The sequence below is a fragment of the Dendropsophus ebraccatus genome, chromosome 3 (assembly GCF_027789765.1).
Source record: "Dendropsophus ebraccatus isolate aDenEbr1 chromosome 3, aDenEbr1.pat, whole genome shotgun sequence".
In the NCBI taxonomy this organism is placed as follows: Eukaryota; Metazoa; Chordata; class Amphibia; order Anura; family Hylidae; genus Dendropsophus; species Dendropsophus ebraccatus.
In genome coordinates this window covers 46,988,380-47,008,094 of record NC_091456.1, presented here as the reverse complement: position 1 = coordinate 47,008,094, position 19,715 = coordinate 46,988,380, and the positions used below count along the sequence as shown (strand labels likewise).

At 40.9% G+C, this 19,715-nt stretch overlaps 1 protein-coding gene across 1 annotated transcript in view; it reads right to left on the bottom strand.

The window, feature by feature from the left end:
* Nucleotides 1–19,715, bottom strand: part of ROR2 (receptor tyrosine kinase like orphan receptor 2) — a 119,246-nt gene that overhangs the window by 30,515 nt on the left and 69,016 nt on the right. Inside the window, exon 2 of the mRNA XM_069961677.1 lies at nt 7,012–7,092. Coding sequence (XP_069817778.1) covers nt 7,012–7,092 — 81 coding nt within the window. The remainder of the gene's footprint in view (nt 1–7,011; nt 7,093–19,715) is intronic.

Genomic DNA, 19,715 nt, shown 5'->3' with positions numbered 1-19,715 from the left:
TGGGCTCCAGGATCTCTTTTGAGCCGACATCACGACCCGGCTAATGGATTGGGGCGGGGCACCTCTCCAGTCAGTGGTTGGCTGAACAGCCATTCCATGCCTTCCGGCATCGGGGCCCAGGGCCGGTCAAGTGGCGCCTCGCGTGCACGGGGAGAGGTAAGTAAGGATTGGTTATTACATTCCCTCCTGCCGACTGCCAGCTTTTGAAAATGGCTGGACTTCTCCCTTATCTGTAAAAGAATTCCCCTGATAACCCCTTTAATATACATGTGTATCATTTTTTACTGTTAATAGATCAGTAACAAAAATGTTACAGCAAGATGCTATTTAAATTCTATACAAAAACCACACCACAAACAAATTGTTTTGCATTTTTGGGGTCTGTGGAATTTTTTCAAATTCTGCCATGCTCAGGGTATATAGGATTATTTGTACAGTTTTGCTCCTAGGTTTTTATCCTGTGTGTAAAAATATATTGGGTTAAACCACAATGTGTATGTTTAATTTTGTGAATAACCCCACAAAAGTTTGCTAAAAAGAAAGCCTCTAAAAAAACTCAATTCAAACAAAATGCCTACATTTTCAAATGCATTTAAATGAAGAAGTCCATAATGTACTCCATATAATACTTTCCCTTTGCAATAAAATCCAGCTTTCCTATAACCTGTTACATGACATAGAGGAGGCAAGCCCAGACAAGCGGACTTATTATACATGAATAACTCTGATGCCATTAACTAAAAAGTATTAACTATGTCAGCCTTTGGCCAGTATCCAGCCACGTGTGCCCTCCTGTCCTATTAGGGGTACGTCAGCAAAAAAATAAATCTTTAAAATAAACTTGTTCCAGAGATTTGTAATTTACTTCTATTTAAAAAATTTCCAGTCTTCCAGTACTTTTTAGCTGCTGTATATCCTGCAGGAAGTGATGAATTTTTTCCAGTCTGGAAATCAGGAGAGGTTTTCTATGGGGATTTGCTACTGCTCTCGACATTTCCTGACATGAACAGAGGTGGCAGCAGAGAGCACTGTGTCAGACTGGAAAGAATACACCACTAAGCCCACTGCAAAATTTTATGTGTGTCTGGAAGATAACCACTGCGGTCAATGGAGATTGACGGTTCTATATTTGTGCAGTATTACGTTAGTATTTTGTCCCAGTTGCACCCATTTCGAAGTGGTTGCCTTACTGATCAGAAATATTGATGACATACTGGCATATCATATGTAATACTATGTTTACCAATACCATTGTTGGAAATAGTAATTCTGGGGTGCATGGCTCTTATTGTGGCTGTGGACAGTGGTGCTTGTACTGCTGGGAGCAGGGGGCCATTCTGGGTCACCATTAGCGGAGAAACACGGAGAGTGTGACTTCTATCAAACAGATAGAAGGCAGGACTTGGCCGATTCCATAGTGTGAACGGGCCCTTTATGTGGAATACTGAACCACTGATTATTTACTTACTGCATTTGCACTTTAAAGTTATGGTTGCTTTTCCTCAGTAATATATGGGAGTCTATGTTTTGATCATGGTACATACTATTTCCCTTGAGCAATTACCATTTTGATTTGTGTAACTATTTTCTGCTTAGGCCGCTCCACCTTGGTTTTAAATGTTTATTTGTGTACATGTTTTTTTATGGGACTACTTGGGAATTATAGTTCAATAAAAAAAAATAAAAAAAATTGGTACTGAAGTGGTTGTTATTTGGTCTAATAAGGGTTAGCTTTTGTGATGTCATTGTGTGAAATACACTAGGCCTGTATTCAATCTGTTGTTCTAAATCTTGGTTTAATACTGAGCCAACAGTTAGAATAGGAAATTTCACTTCTGTAGAAACACTTAAAATTCGTCTTTGAAAATCTAACCTGTCGCGCTGGTGTAAAGACACAAAAGCAGCTGATTGTAATGTGTTGTGTTAATGGAATAAGTGTGGGCTCCACACAGCAGGTCACCTCAAAGCAAAGAGGACGCTCAGGAGGGTGACAGCAACCAGGAGGCTTTGAAGGTTATTTTCAATGGTAGAAGAGCAAAGTGTGAAGTGCTAATAGATGAGCGATCTGAAGTTATTCTATGAGCAGGGCTTGGGATCTGGCTGTGAGAGGGCCCCAGATGTAGCTTAGATTTCTCTCATGAGATTCAAGTCTTCAGTAACCGTGTCTTCCATCAAGTGTCTTTTCCAAACACTCCTGAGCTTTTCCATTCAGCCGATGACGTTTTATGTGGGCATCGAAATCACTGTGTAAAATGGGATATGCTGCCAGCAATAATGCCAGTGACACAGATCATCATAAAGTGATCATTCCTGCAGCTGTTCACTACAGACAAATGCCCTATGGAAACTATCCTTTCATCAAGGCTCCATGGACACGTGTATGAGCCAATTGTCTTCATGTCTACAGGAAGGCTTCATTTGTCATTTAGTTTTTTTTGGAGAGCCCGGATCATTACATTGCATAGTGACAGGAACAAAGTAAGGCCTTATGCACATTTTCAGTATTATTTTCAAATCTGTAGATTCCTCCCACAAATCCACCAGTACAATCCGCTAAAAATTACGGATTCTGCTAATGTTTCCTCCCGTATTTTTTTAAACCTTTTTTTTTTTAACTCCCCAACATGTCAATTATAACCCATTCATATATATATTTTTTTTACATAAATACGGATGCCAAACAGGTTACAATCCATAAAAAATAGCGGATCCCATTTATTTCTATGAAAGGATCCGTAAAAAATCTGGGTCCGCACTTAAAGTTATCCTTTTTTTTTTCAGCATTGGTTTGCTTCCTTGTAGTAGTGCGGATCCAGATTATTGGGATCCGCTGTTTTCTGCAGATTGTAACTTTTTGGCATCCGTATTTGCGTAAAAAAATAAGGATGAGTCGTTTGTCACATGTTAAAAGGTTGTATTTCTAAAAAACAGATTTACAGGAATACAGATACACTATGGATGCCCAATTCGTAATTTTTAGCGGATTGTATGGGTGGATAGTGAGAACAAAAAAAAAAAAAACTATACGTGTGCTGAAGGCCTAAATGTGTCAGGATTAGCAATTGTCAGAATAAAGCTAAGTTCACACAACGTATTTATTTGTTCAATTAATAACGTCAGTGTCACAGAATGTCTGGTGTCATACATAGTGTGAACCCGGACTAATATTGCATATGGAAAGTTCTAGAATTAAAATTTTCATGCTCAATTTTGTTTTGGTAGTGGAATGCTTGCTTTATTTCTGGAATATACAATATTCCCTAGTGTCTTTGTAAGAGTTATCGCTAGGGAAGTATAGGGTCCCCCACTGGGTCTGAGAGGAAACTGCACCCTGCTTGTGTGTTCTAATAGGAAAGTGCAAAAAGGTTCCATGGAGCCTCAGTTACGAGTGTTAAAACTCGGGAATAGCTAGATATCCCTCCAGGGGAGGAAAGCTTATTGCCAAGGGGGTGACCCCCAGTGGGGAGATCACCAAACCACCCTGATACGTAGCCCCTTAAGTCCTACTCGGTTGCGAGTATTGGAACATAAATAGGAAAATACCAGGGTGGACCCTTTTGTGTCAAAGTTTAACTCTTTGGCGAGTATTGCGACACGACAAGGGTTACCAAGGCCAGGCATCTATCTACAGACATCTGTTTCGGGGCATCTGCCCCTCGTCAGTGTGGAGCGGGATTCTGGCTATCAGGGGCAATGAAAAGAAGACCAACAAAACACAGCAATCACTGAGCTCAAGGAGATCAGCGACAAAAAATCCAATGGAGTACTTACTCAAGGGTCTCCATTGTTACATTGCCCCCTTTGAATCCCTTTGAATATTCATTGTTTTGTCATATAGTTCAATGGAACCACTGGTCTAGTATTAAATGATTGCAAACTATAACTGTATATGTAAAAAGCAGGGGGGGTTCTGCCTGGGACTCATAAGCATAGGTTGCATCAGCAGCTGTAAACTTTTTACCAGATCCAATCTCATCTATCGAGCTGTTTATAAAATGTATTGTACACAGTTAATGCCTATCTTCATAGGACACTGTCTTCTCAGTGGGGAATAAAATCAATGAATAGATAAATACATGCTTGTGAATTAAGATCACTAGATTAGAGCTAAGTACACCATTGAAAGTTGCATTAGAGGTTCCTATGTGTCGCTTTCCAAAATGTTCAGATAATATCACAACTAAAAGCTTACATCTATAGTAAAACAATATAAACAGTGTAGTGAGGGCTTGAAGCACAGCATTAATGCATACACCCATATTACAACTCACAGTGGTGCCTGCAAAGTATGTGGTCTCCGCCATACAAAGAAGTGAATGTTTGTTTGTTTACTTAGCAAGAAGAAAAAAAATATTAATCCCAACCCAGGTCAAAATATGCCAAGAGCAGAAGCAAGAAATCTCCTTCCAGAGGATAAACAACATTCTCCAGGAACACAGTCCTGACTAATTGCTTCCTTACCCAGCCATGTCCTGGCCGGACTGCCGCATAGGCTCTGGTTTGTGGCTACAGAGTTAGACAGGGCTATTAAAGGGCCAGACTGATCCAGGACCAACCATCAGTCTAATGTCACTGCTTGACAGCTTCTATTAGAGTCATCTAAAATAATTTCAGATTGATCATACCTTTCCCAAGACGCCTATTGTCTTGAAAGTTAAAGGGTATTTATAACACGTTCAGAACTTAATTATCAAGAAAGTGTTTCCGAGCCACGGCGTGCATACTGAAGTATTATGCAGGACATTCTAAGGTACATTTGCAATAAAGCAAAGATCAGTTCGGAGCTACTTTAAAGATCATATTATGGCACTGTATAACTAAGAATAAAAAAATATAAGAACTGTGTTAATAGCTGTAATACAGGTGATGGCGTCCCTGTTATATTCTGTTGTAGTTAGTATTGGATGCAGTCGACTTTTATATAATACCAGACACACAGAGCACAGAAAAAGAATCTTCTAAAACCTATGCCTCTGCTAACTGTCGGCCTGGAAATTTGTTCCACAACATTTTTAAGAGACTGCAGCCAATGCAAGCATTATTGGACAATGGCTGCAACTTTAGGGTGTTCAGAGGTCACACCCGAGCTCTGGAGCCTAAAGCCCCTATTACACGGGACGACTGGAAGAGAAAACGAGCAATGTCAGCAGTTGTTTGCTCCTCGTTCCCCGCTTGCTGCGGACACTATTTCACGCGGCGGAAGCGAGCAGGTGATTGCAGGGGGGGCTGCCTGTGTGATCGCTAGATCGTCCGGGCAGCCCACGTCAGATATCAACAGTCTTCTGCCGCCACTTCTATTCCACGAAGCAGCGGCAGCAGATCGCTGCTAGATTAGTCATTTGTCTTTCAATATGTTGAAAGACACAACAGCAACGATCAGCCGACATCATTCATGTCAGCTGATCGTTGCCTTCTATTACACAAGACGATTATCAGCTGGAGACGGACGATAATCGTATCGTGTAAGAGGGCCCAAAAAAGATCCTATTTCCTTTGCGTCCTTTCTAGTACTGTACATGAGCTATGCAATAGGAGACGTTGTGTTTATGTGTTTATTTTGCTGTATACCTGTGTTATACTTGTCTCCAATCCATAACTGGAGTATTGTTTATATGATACGTTATGAAAAAGAACATCAATAAAATATGTTTTGAAAAAAGGTGTGTGTGGGGGGGTATAATCTCACTACCCCATAGGAGATAGGACTATAAATAACATAGCTGGGGAGCCATGTTACATATTTTTCATTGGTGCCTAGGTAAATCTAGTTCCACTTCTTAGTTTTTCACTCCTTGGTCCAGTAAGACCGTCTGGGGCACTGTGAGGTGCACTGCCCCGCCCCTATGTCACTGCTCCACCAGCTGGCCTATCCCTTCTGATTGTCAATGGGGCGATCCAGATCTGCGCTATAGGGGCGGAGCAGTGCTCCTAAAGAACTAAAGGGCCGAGGAGTAAACGACTAACTGCAACAAGGAGGAAGGAACATACCTTCATCCTCGGCACCTTCTGTGCTATAGGGACATATCAGCAGGTTCAATTTGTCTAACCTGCTCATTGTTCCCCTTTAAGTCGGCCGAACCCATCAATCTAAGGTGCATGGGACTCTCTCGACCATCCATTGACAGATGATGTCTGTGGAGAGAGGAGTCTGGCATGATGGAAAATTTGTTCAGAGAGAGATGAGATGCAGCGACAGCGCTCGGCTGTGCCAAACATTCCTGTATATGGGCGGAAAATATAACCATTGTTTGACCATCAGGTATTGAAAGTGTATGGCCAGCTATAGTTTTTCTGATATCACCATATATCAGCATATCCAACAACAGTGTATTTGTCGGTGCTTTGTTGTAGTTGCAAGGCAGCATAGGCATAGGGGAGTATATAAAATGATGTATATTCTCTATGAGTCAGTATATATTCACTACTGAAAAATTCAACAAGAATATGAACTTTTTGGTTCCCACTTCTTTTCTACATTTTTTTTTTCTGTTCATTCTGTCCTTTGCTTTATTTAGTTCACTCCTAGTTAGTACATGTAGAAACATATTCGGGTTTAGTAGTTTGGTTTCCAGAACACTGTGGTTATGGGTGTGAAAATGTTGGACTGCGCTCGTCTGCAGCCGAGATAATGATGCCGAGGCCTCCTCACTGTGAATGTGGTCTGCAGCAGGATTTATTCAGTAGCCGGGTTACTCTCCGGTACACCACGAAGTGTAAAGAAATGAAAGCTCCAATCCCCCACCATGGCTATGTGCATATTGTTAGACTCTGACTCAGCAATCGACCCTCTAACCAATTACTTTACTACAAGTCTGTGGATTAAACCTGTGTTACTATGTGCACACTATCGTGTTCCCACCGATTCAGATAAGGTGCAAATGTAATGTGACAGCGCTCACGAACGACATGATATTTTAATATATGAGGTTTATTCAGATATGTTCCTACTGAATGAGCAGGTGGTGTATAGTATACAATGAATTATTCACATCACTAAACTGTCTCACTTACCCCGAGGAGTTGGTATGAGTCTATCATGACTGTCCAGTTGCCCCAAAGGCTCGTTGGAATCTGAAAAATCACCTGTTTCTCCTGTAACATAAAAGATAATATAGGTCAATAGAAATACCTTCAAAGTCCCCTATAGGCAAACATGCTGTTTAACCAACTATAGTTATAGGGGCCTCCCATCTACTCAATAGATGATGTCAGGCGGGGAAAGAAGGAGCAGAATGTTGAATTTCAACACCACTGGATATAAGGGGTCACAAAGGTATCTGGAAGCAGCTTACTGCTCCCTCCCTATAAGAAACATAGGCAATGTCAGCCTAGTATGCATACGTATAGGGGGTCAGGAGAAACAGCTTTGATGGTTAATTAAGGTGTATAGTATAAACTAGCACCTCGCATACTGTGTTACATAGTTAACCCTGCAAGAAACTCTTTCCTTTAAATTACTAAATCAGCTAGTGTCAGAAAGTTATATAGATTTGTAATTTACTTCTATTTAAAAATCTCCAGTCTTCCAGTACTTATAAGCTGCTGTATGTCCTGCAGGAAGTGGTGTATTCTTTCCTGTCTGACATAGTGCTCTCTGCTGCCACCTCAGTCCCTGACAGGAACTGTTCAGAGCAGTAGCAAATCCCCATAGAAAACCTCTCCACTTTGGACAGTTCCTGTCATGGACAGAGGTGGCAGCAGAGAGCACTGTGTTAGGCCAGGTTCTAACTAACGACAATTGTTAGCAAAACCATGGTCGTTGTTATGAAATATGGTTGTTGTTTTTACATAGTGTGAACGTGGCCTAATACTGGAAAGAATACACCACTTCCTGTAGGACATACAGCAGCTGATAAGTACTAGAAGCCTTGACCTTTTTAAATAGAATTAAATTACAAATCTATATAACTTTCTGACACCAGTTGATTTTTTCTGACACCAGTTGATTTAAATGATTTTTTTTTTCTGGATAACCCCTTTAACACATGAAGTAACGGTCACAGGAAGCTTTGACATACTTTTAAATAGAACTTTCCTTAAAGTGCCCAGGATGAAATGCCAAATAAGACATGTTAATAGTGGGAAGTCCTTTCCATTCATAGTAAATGCTGTGAGGGATCTGAATAAATGCAGATTTCATGCTGAGGAGTCCTGACCATTAGCGAGCTGCGGCACATTATCCGGCCTGGAATACTCGCTCAGGCTCATTAAAACCAATCTGGCCTGTTAAATACACCTCCATTCACATTCTAATTTCATTCTGTGCATCTACTAATTTCCGTATTGCTATAGAGCATTCAGGCTCAGGCTTAGCCCCTGGCCAGGCCAAAGGCTTCTACTGTTACATAAAAACATTTGTAATCAATTTCAGGATTGCTTTCTTTGGCGAGCTGCAAAATGTTTATTTTCACAATGTAATGGCACAGTACTTAGGAAAAATTGACTTGCTCCAGCATAACTACAATGGGCACATTGTGCGCTCAGGCGAATATTTGTAAGTGGTGGTTTAAAAATATATTTTGTGTACCCAGGGGTAGGCTCACGAGAATTTTCTGGCTATAGCTAAGAAACAATTGATGCATGCAAGACGGGCTTTATTGAATGACGGTGAATGGTTTAATCATTACAACATATCGGAATTTCCAATGCATGACCGCCAGTAAGAAATCCGTTTTAGATAATGAGGGTGTAATACACATTTATGTTCCCCGTTAACCACGTGATGTCCCCATAGTGTAAGGATACTGGAATATATATATATATATATATATATATATATATATATATATACATACACAGTGTATGAACATCGGCCGTTGTTTGACACTGCCGGGTCAAACAATGGCCAATGTCTGAGATATTGTAGTATTGGTTGGATGAACATCACTTTATTTTAGTTGGAATGCGGACACATTATCCAAAACTTATAGACCTGTCAAATTTGGTGCAGCCTCAGAGAACCACGGCCGTAGTGTATACAGGGTGTATGCACTACGGACGTGGTTCCATAGACTGCTATGCAATTAGGCAGTGCTGTTAAAGCAGTTCCGTTGTTTAATGGCTTAATACAGTGTGTGAACATGGCCTAAAAGTAATATCTACAGGCCTGGAGTGGGGTAAAATAAAGAAAAAAAAAACAACTTTTACTCACCCCTAAATTTGGGGGCAAGCCATCGTTGCCATCATTCTGGTGTGCCTAGCCCTCAGTGCAGATGACACTGCTGTCAATAACTGGCCTTAGTGGTCATGTGAAATACACGCCACAATGTTATCACAGCAATTCTAGAGGGGTACACTAGCAATTTTAAGGATAAGTAAATTTTCTTTTTACATTTTTAACCTGGTCCCGGCCTATACAAACATGTTTAGAACTAACGGACAACTTTTTTAACTAATGGATAAGGAGACTTAAACTTCCATTCTAAAAATGGTTTACATTTAATTAGCTTTCCCAGGGAGAATTAATCAATGGCCTATTCTTAACTCCTGCCACCTCTGCCAATTTGCTGTTCTGCATAGCTGGGCCACCCAGATATGAACAATATACAGGAAGTCTCAGCTCTATAAATTGTGTAAGTGGTAGTGCTGGGTTACTGCAGAGCAGCTCCTATTAAACTGAATGGGAGGTGCACTGCTGTAACCCTTCACTGCTACAGTACAGAGCAAATTGCCAGATGTCTGCACCACACAAGCCAGTGATTAATGGCTTATACTGTGCATAGGCCATCAATTAATTTTCCCCTTTTAATATTAGTATTATGAAATATGGTAAATTTAGGCACCACAGAAGTATCAATTATCATTAATGATTATTAAATTTTTTAACAATGAATTTTGTGTCTGTGACCTACTAAAGGGAACCTGTCAGCTGTAGATAATGCTCATAGTGTGCTAAACCACTGTATTCATGCATCCTCCTCTCCCTCACCCCTCCGTGCCTTGACTGATAGTTGTGCACAGCTCAGTGCTGGAAGTCAAGCCCTATACATCAGTCAACAGAGGGGTGGGGGAGGGAGGAGGCGTGCATCCCACAGCTTAGCACAGCCTCTTTGACACTAAGTGTAAGCTAAAGCTGTTACTCTTTATGTATACCTTATATATCTACATACTGCACTGCTGGAAGGTCTTAGATATTTCACCCTCTCGTCTACGGACGGCAGAATGGTAGATGCTTTTTGTATATACCGGTCATTCGTGTTAGAGTACCGTCTGCAGCACCATATGAGCCACCTTTTACAACCATCCTCTAACCACTTGTTTGAACAGTCCCTCACACATTATTGCTCTTTGCACCATTGTGTTAAATGGTCCTGTTCTTACGGTAAACCTTCTAGATTTGCATGACTCTAGATCGCGTTGACTAAGAAAACAAAAACAACTGGAGGAAGATAACCAGACACCCTCATACAGATATTAGTAAGCCATTTTATTTGCCATACCTGGGTTATCAGAGAAGCTACTTGCTTTGAAGACAAATCACCCCAGCAGCGGCACTTTATCTAGTTGACCCTTTAACATTTACAAGAACACTGACAATCCCCTGGCATAAATCTTCACTTCTCAGAACACTCGAGTCCAGGTCATGTTATTCATTTCAACTCCCTCCGACTGCCAATGTCTGCAGCTGTCTTACAGCCGCAGTGTTAACAAGCCGCTTCCACAAAAGACAGGCCTAACTAATTGTATCTGTGCTTCTGATTAAGCTCTCCTGGCATTCATAGGATCAGGCAATTCAACCTCCTTCTATTCAGTGGACTTGATGCGTCTTCACAACACGCGGCTCAATTCCTCTACATTGTGGAGTAAATTGGCCTGGTAATTTGCCTTTTTACTATACTAGACATCATACAGAATAGTTATCTTATACAGAATACCTTTAGGGTATGGAGCACAATATGTCATAAAGTTTACCAATATAGCACTTCTATAAAAGGAGATGAAAAAAGTAGGTTATTATTCTGAAATTATTCCAATTTTTTTCATCATTACTGTAATAATTCACCATAAAAAGGAAACTCAATGTATATGAAGAGTCATTGCTTTCTAACTACGATTATCACTAGGTTGGCCAAAGTACGCTGAACCTTCCCTCTTTGCCGACTTCTAAAAATCCTAAAATTAGGGCGACCATGCTGAGGATAATGAAGCCCAATTACAGCTGAATAAAAAACATATATTTTTGGATAGACTAGGCAAGCCAGATGTTAAGACGTAAAGCCACTCTTCAGATACATAAATACACCAAATGAACACATTCTTTATTTCAGTTCCTTCTTATTTTTTTTTTTTATTTTTTTTTCGTAAAAATTAACTTTTTTGACCTTCTAAGAAAATCCAACCTTTGGTGCTCGGTAGACAATGAGCCTAGTGTACACTTTGATTCAGCTGCCAAGCTGATTACTTTGGCTGTGAGAGAAACCGGCTACTTAGCTTTCTGAATCAAGTCCTTTCATTGAAATCTGGCCTTTCTTCCCCCTGCTGTAGCCTCAGTATTCCTGGCAAATGACTGCACAGCGGTTTTGGCAACTATGTCAAGGTGGTGACCGGCTTACAAAACTGACGACAGGACCGTATGAACTGTACGATAATTGAATCCAAGTCATTGTTATGGTAAATGTTCTACGTTCCTATATGTTGTTTCTTTTATATCTTTATTCTATTATTTTCTCATTTCTTTTACATTTGTGCAATGCGTTTGGCGAATTAAGATAAACTGTTACAGAGATTGCTCAAATCATCTTGAGGACAGAATATTGGAGCCATCTCTTGACGGTTTCTGCAAGTTATACTGGAAATAATACCTTGTTTTGAATTCCTTTTACAATATATCTTCTACAGAAACTTCTGCTCACTTGCTCAAGTACATTAGGTAATGTATTTTTACTATGAGAATGCATATAACTTTATAGAACACCGGTGAGATGTGCCAGTGATGGTGCCATCCTACTGCTTAAAGGAGAAGTCTGGAGATTGCTAAAAGCTGGCAGGGGGAAATTGATGATAACTAGGCACTTACCTCTCCTCTTGCCCACCGGGAGTGGCTGTGGGCCCTGGGATCTCCACGTCACGACCTGGCTGATGGACAGGCCAGTCTGCCAGTCAGTGACTGGGGCGGGATACCGCTCCAGTAACTCATTGGCTGAGCGGCCAGTTCAGCAGCCAGGACAGGCATTTTCCCCCGTCATCACAACTCGGGGGAAATGACTTCCAGTGGGGGAGAGGTAAATGCCTGCTTGTCTTTAATCCCCCCCCCCTCTCCCTGCAGGCTGCTGACTTTTAGCAATTGCCGGACATCTCCTATAATCACCCAATCACCTACTGGATATGTCTACCGTGGGTTCAGCATAGATGCTACCTACATATCAAGTAATGTTCCATAGCATTATTCCATTATTTGGTAATGCCCCTGCAATATTTACATGACTACACATGACAGTTCCATGTAACATATAGATAACATTGCCCGACAATTCACCTCTGTCAGTTTGCTGATCTCTTCTGTACACAGCTCACGTTGTTTAGTTAATCTGCTAAATGCCTCAAATTCTTGTTCCAAAAAAAACAATATATACACTTAACTTGTACACATATGTAAAGGTCCTCCATATACCGAGTCTCATTTCCAGCTGATAAACACATGGTCCTGGCAATGTGCGGCCACCATAAACATGATAATCTGGCTTTGACCTGCACCCTCAGCCAGAATGAAACACGGTCAGGTTTTGTAAAGCCATGCTTATCAGTAAAAGGAATTGCAACTGCTAGAGGTCTTTATCTAGTGCTTTCTTTATACATTTTTTGTACAATTTTTGTATTGAATATTGGGTAAAATTTACAGCAAACATTTCCAGTTGGCTTAAAGGGTATTCCGCCCAAACATGACTTTTTATATGTTGCTGCCCGTGGTGAGGCTGTAATGCTGGGAGGATTAATCACAGTGAGTTCATTAGCAACTTGACCTCAGATTAACCCTCCCAGCATTAAAAAGAAGCTACAAAGTTGCAGATAAAGCCAGTCAGGGATTTGTCTACATTAGCCGTCTCAGATGGGAGGGGGAGGAGGGGCAAACAGAGAGAAAAGCTCACACACAGTTTTTTGTATTTTCAGCAGAAAGCAGCAGTTGAGAACTGGGGGAAGGAGCCTGAATAGATAACAACAAGTATGGAATGAATTGTTACTCTCACCATGGGCAGCAACATATGAAAAGTTATGTTTGGGTGAAATACCCCTTTAAAGTGAGGTGCAGTGGAAGAATGGTTTACATATATAATTAAGCAACATACAAAGTTAAAATCTTTGTACAATGCATTATTTATTTTGTATAGATTCTAAGTTACAGTTTGTATTGTAATTCAGAGCTGAATTTGAAATTGTCTGGCTTCAGAGCTAAAATCTCCAAGTATTCTTTGCTGACTAAGTGTCTCTGCTTATGGCTTACATATGAACTCATCAGCTATTCTACATGTATAGCTACCTGTACTACTCTACTATAGGGGCTCAGCTGAGCTGTTAGAGGGGAAGTCTTATGAAAACCTTACTTACTGTTTCCAATAGTACCAGCAAAACAACAGTAACGTAGTTTTACTCTTTGGAGAATTTATTTGACAAGTAATGTAAACACACAAAAGTTTTTGGAGACTGAACTTCCGATACGTATTTACATTGTGCCAGTAGTTCATATTAGAGATCAAGAGAATTTTACGAGAATATCAGGACAAGATAACGTAACAAACAAGGATAAATGACTGTGGCCACACTGGCACTGATATTTTACTTCTTTCCATTGTGGACACTCAGTCCCCATAGGATTTGCGCAGAATAATGCGACATTCCCATAAAAGGCCAGCATGATTTAACGTATGCCACTTTGTGATGTAAGGATTTGTTTAGATAACATTAGATATTTGCCAGCCAGTCTTGAGCGCAGGTTTTGTTATGACATGTATCGAGTCTCACACCTTTTTCTTAGGGCACTTTAACCGATGAGGAATTTAGATCTTCCGTCAAGCAGTGTAAATATTAGGAATGTCTTGCTTGGCTGGTGAGAATGTCAATTATCTGTGTTGGTGTAAATCCTCTTTATAACATCTAGCTGCAAAGGCAGATTGACTGTGAGTATAACACAATGAGGGACGCTGAGTCCGAGGTGTGCTTTGAGACAGAAAAACTCCAGTGAACACACTGACAATGCTCTGCCTCTTTTTTGCTCCCATGAAGGTTTACACACGACGCATATTAGTATTATCTATACACATCTGGTGACAGAAAGGGTTGGACCAACACTGATCAATTCTGTAGAAATGAGAGATATCACTGAAGCCCTTAGAACTTCAGGCTCTATTACAGTAAATGATTATCGGCCTTACTTAGCCAACTACTGGTCGTTCAGGCCGATAATCATTTAGAGTAATAGTGCATGTTGAAAGGCAACGATCAGCCGACATGCACAATGCTGAAAGATCCCAACTTGTGCACCGACGGTCTGCTGTGCATCACTCCATGTAATAAGTGTGGCAGCAGCAGACTGCTGCTGAATTCAATAGGCAGTCCAAACAATTTAAAGATTGTTCGGGTGGCTCTTCCCACTGCTCCCCGCTCGCTGTCTGTGCGTGTAATAGTACAGGCAGTGAACGGGAACAAGGGGAAAGCAGGCGCTGACCTGAAAGGCTGGCGCTCGATTTCCCTGGATTATTGGGCTGTGTAATGGCACTAAATAATTGTTACCTATGGCTTTAACCATTATTGTTATAAATCAATGTATTGTGACAAGCTGTTTAATAAGAAGTGATTATACAGTCGTGATCAAAGACTTTGTAAAAGAGACATACAAAAAAACAACACTAAAGGGATGGACTTAATGTCACTCATTGTTGGAAACAGTAAATATGATGTATGGACCTTCCTCGGTAAGAGAAACAATATGCAACATTATTGACAATTTTTACATCTATAGCTGAAAATACACAATAGATGTGACAGCCAAAGCCACAGACCATGCCAGGACCAACAGACCATGTAATGTGTATGGTGACAGATGTTGGGGGCAGAGAAGGATTGGGCATGGCAGGTTTTCATTGACATAGTTCTCAGGAGGTGACTGACATGAGATTTCTACCCTTTGCCTACTGAAGGTACCAGCAAGCTAGGCCAAGCTCATAGTGCATGTATATCTGGGGGATCAGAAGATACAGAAATCACATGGGACAGGCGGACTCCGCTTGAAATTTCTTGCTTTATTCCATAGTGTGCACATATCCTAAGAGGGAGACCATTGCAGCTGTTTAAATGTATAATGTTACTGGCAGCTAGCTAAATTAGAATTTTACTCGCAGTCCTGTTTTAAGATCCCCAAGTAACAAAATATGAGTACATCTTATGATAGAACAAAACGTCTATTTCAATATTTGGGTATATTTGCATTCACTGGTCAATGACTTTTCTGAATACTTAATTTATTAATGCATTCATTGGAAAGTTTCATGGTTAGTCATGATTTTCCACTGTTTATATGAATGTGCACGATTTCCCTTTTGATCAAAGAAAATTTAATATAGGAGCTTCTCTTCTCAATCCAAAAAGCTTATACTGCATCAACGTTGGGTTATAGAAGGATAAACTGCATGAAAGCAACAAAGGAACTAACAAAATTGCAACTACTCTCAACCAAAGGACTATAAATTACTATCGTTCTAAAAGACCAAATTATCCAGTGTTATGACAACCCGCTACTGGGGATAACAACCGCCGCTGTTATAGAACTCGGCAGCCCATAATCTCCAGTACATGGTCACTTCAGTTCAATATAAAACTGGTCATAGACAAACAATGGCTGGATGTGCTGACTGATGAAAGGATGAAATTCTATTTTTTCTACCAAGATCAGTTGCTATATGGCCTCTTTGATCAGCTGTTTTTGCCAAAATTATGATAGCTATGTAAAACGTTTTGGTGTCCCACGCATAGTCAGACACAGACCATTTTCTAATAAAAAGGAAAAAAAAGACATTTGATAGACCTTAAAAATAGTAGTTTAATTAGATACAGTAATGAAAAAAATATCTGCTGTTTCAAGACATCAAGTGTTAACCTTTGTGTCTACGCTAAACCTCGGATCACCAAACATAATGGCATTTTGCATGCATGTCTGTCTTCACTAACTTTGGGAAGATAATGTTACAGTAAACTAATGTTATATGATAAGTATTACGGAGCTGTGTGTTCTGATTTCTACACTGTAATCCTTTATTTGATCATCCATAAAGCAAACATCAGAATGTCACTTGAATTAAAAGTACCTGTTTAAACAAGCTAAACCCACACAACCTGCAAAAGAACAGCCACTTGTCAGCGCGGCTTGGGAATTTACCATGTTTAGCTTCAAGGCCAAAACTAACAACATCTATATCCTTTAAATACAATGCTGTGGATGTGCGAGCATATGTACAACCATCTCTGCTGCCATGTATGTACACATTGGGGGGATATCTAGATGAAAACAGCAGAAAGTTGCAAAACTTTGGAACCATGTCTTTCTAAGGCTGCATTCACACGTCCGCAATTTTGCGGACCTTACAGACAGTGAATGCCTGTCCTGGATTGTTTCCTCGGTGGGCATGATGTATCAATATCATGTCGGCAGTGGGGGAAACTGTTTGGATCTCCCTGGCACTGTAATGACCCCGATGTCCGCGAAGAGCGGCGGGACCGGCCTCGGGACCACTCTGGGATCTCCGATGCAGCACACGTCCTGACTGGGCTAATGGACTGGCTGCTTAGCCAGTCAGTGACTGGAGCAGGATGCCACTGCAGTCGCTCATTGGCTTAGCAGGCAGTCCTTCAGCCGGGACAGGTATTTTCCCCTGAGTCATGACATCTTCATAATGGGGGTCCCGAGGCCAATCCCACCGTTTAACATGGACACGGGGAGAGATAAGTTCATACTCAAATTCCCCCTATCCCTGCCAGATTTTAAAAATAACTTGACTTTTCCTTTAACTATGTTGACAATGATATAATGAAATGATAAACCTTTATGCCAATCACCCTCAACTTACCAGAAAAATAATCTGTTCTGTCTGTACTACATCTGATTTCTGGCTAAAAAGTGTAATATGTACTTTGAAAAAATGCATTTTTCCAACTTTGAAACTTTTTTGCTTATACAGAAAGTGGTTATACCACATAAATTATATATTAAATAGCATTAGCAACATGTCTACTTTATGTTGGCGGCATTTATTAAACGATATTTCATTTTTTTTAGACAACAGAAAGCTTAAAACATAAGCAGCAAATTTCCAAATTTTCTGTAAAATTTCAAAATCAGATATTTTTAGGGACCTGTTCAGGTTTAAAGTGTATTTGAGGGGCCTGTATGTTAGAAAGCCCCACAAAGCACCCCATTTCAGAAACTGCACCCCCCAAACTCTGCAAAAGCACATCCAGAAAGTGTTTTAACCCTTTAGGGGAGTCATAGAAATAAAAGCTAAGTGTGTAAGAAATTTGAAAATTGTAATTTTCTGTGCAGAGATTTTATTGTAATCCAATATTTTTCATATTTATAAACTTATTACTAGAGAAATTCACCCCAATTGGTATTGATTGCCCCATTTCTGCAGTTTATAGAAATACCCCATATGTGGCCCTAATGCATTGTTTGACGGAACCACAAGCCTCAGATACAAAGGAGCGCCTAGTGAATTTCAATGGCTCGGTTATATTTGGTCATTTCTGACTGTACCACTTCAGGTTGGCAGAGGCTCTGGGGTGCCAAAACCTAAAAAACACCCCTAAAGGGACACCATTTAGAAAACTAGATCCCTCAAGGAATGTAACAAGGGGTGCAGTGAGCATCTGGACCCCACAGGTGCTTCACAGATTTTCAGAACAATGTGGCGTGAAAAAAGAAAAATGTATTTTTTACACTATAACGTTGTTCTAGCCTTCAATTTTTCATTTTCACAATGGGATAAAAGGAAAAAAAAAACACAAAGCGTGTAGCGCAGTTTCTCCCGAGTACAGAAATACCCCACATGTGGACATAAAGTGCCAAGCGGGCGCAGCACGAGCGTCCAAAGGGAAGGAGCGCCAATTGGCCTTTGCAAGCTGGATTTTACTGGAATGGATTTCAAGGGTCATGTTGCATTTACAGAGCCCTCGTGCTGCCAAAACAATGGAAACCCCCCACAAGTGACCCCATTCTGGAAACTACACCCCTCAAGGAATCTAACAAGGGGTGCAGTGAGCATATGGACCCCACTGGTGACGGGCACAAATGTGGAACAATGTGACGTGAAAGGGAAAATTTTCATTTTTTCACTTTCACGGCACAAATGTGGCCGTCATCAAGGGGTCCATATCCTCACTGCACCCCTTGTTAGATTCCTTGAGGGGTGTAGTTTCCAGAAAGGGGTCACTTGTGGGGGGTTTCCAGTGTTTTGGCAGCACGAGGGCTCTGTAAATGCGACATGGCGTTCATCATCCATTCTGGCCACATCCAGCCTCCAAAATCCAAATGTCGCTCCTTCCCTTTGGAGGCTTGCTCTGCGCCCACATGGCGCTTTATGTCCACATGTGGGGTATTTACGGACTCGGGGGAAATTGCTCTACACATTTTGTATGTTTTTTTCTCATTTAACCTCTTGTGAAAATGAAAAATTTAAGGCTAAACCAACATTATAGTGTAAAAAATGTAATATTTCATTTTCACGCCATATTGTTCCATATTTGTGCCCGTCACCAGTGGGGTCCATATGCTACACCCCTTGTTACATTCCCTGAGGGGTGTAGTTTCCATAATGGGGTCACTTGTGGGGGGGTTCAACTGTCTTGGCAACACAGGGGCCTTTTAAATGCAACATGGCCCCTCGAAATCCATTCCAGCCAAATCCAGCCTCCAAAAACCACATGGCGCTGCTTCCCTTTGGAGGCTTACCCTGCACCCGCATGGCGCTTTATGTCCACATGTGGGGTATTTCCATACTCAGGAGAAATTGCTCTACACATTTAGTGTTTTTTTTTTTATCTTTTAACCCCTTGTGAAAATGAAAAAATCAAGACAAGATCAATGATTTAGTGTAAAAATTAAACATTTTTTACACTAAATGTTGGTCTAGCCTTGATTTTTTCCTTTTCCACAAGGGGTTAAAAAAGAAAGTGAACACAAAACATGTAGGGTAATTTCCCCTGAGTACGAAAATACCCTACATGTGGACATAATGTGCCATATGGGCACAGGGCAAGCCACCAAAGGGACAGAGCGCCATTTAGAGGCTGGAATGGAGGATGGAGACCATGTCGCAATTAAAAAGCTCCTGTGCTGCCAGGGCAGTAGAAACCCCCCACAAGTGACCCTATTCTGGAAACTACACCGCATAAGGAATCTAACAAGGGGTGAAGTGACCATATGGACCCGACTGGTGACGGGCACATATGTGGAACATGTGCCGTGAAAATAAAAAATACAATATTTTCATTTTCACGGCCCAAATGTGGCCGTCACCAGGGGGCCATATCCCCACTGCTCCCCTCGTTAGATTCCTTATGGGGTGTAGTTTCCAGAATGGGGTCACTTGTGGGGGGTTTCTACTGTCCTGCCCGCACGGAGGCTTTGTAATTGCATCATGGCATCCTCTAATGGGAATGGCGGCCATATCTATTTAGCTGGGGAAAAGGGACAATTCTAATTTATTTGGGGGTATTAGGCCAATTATTAG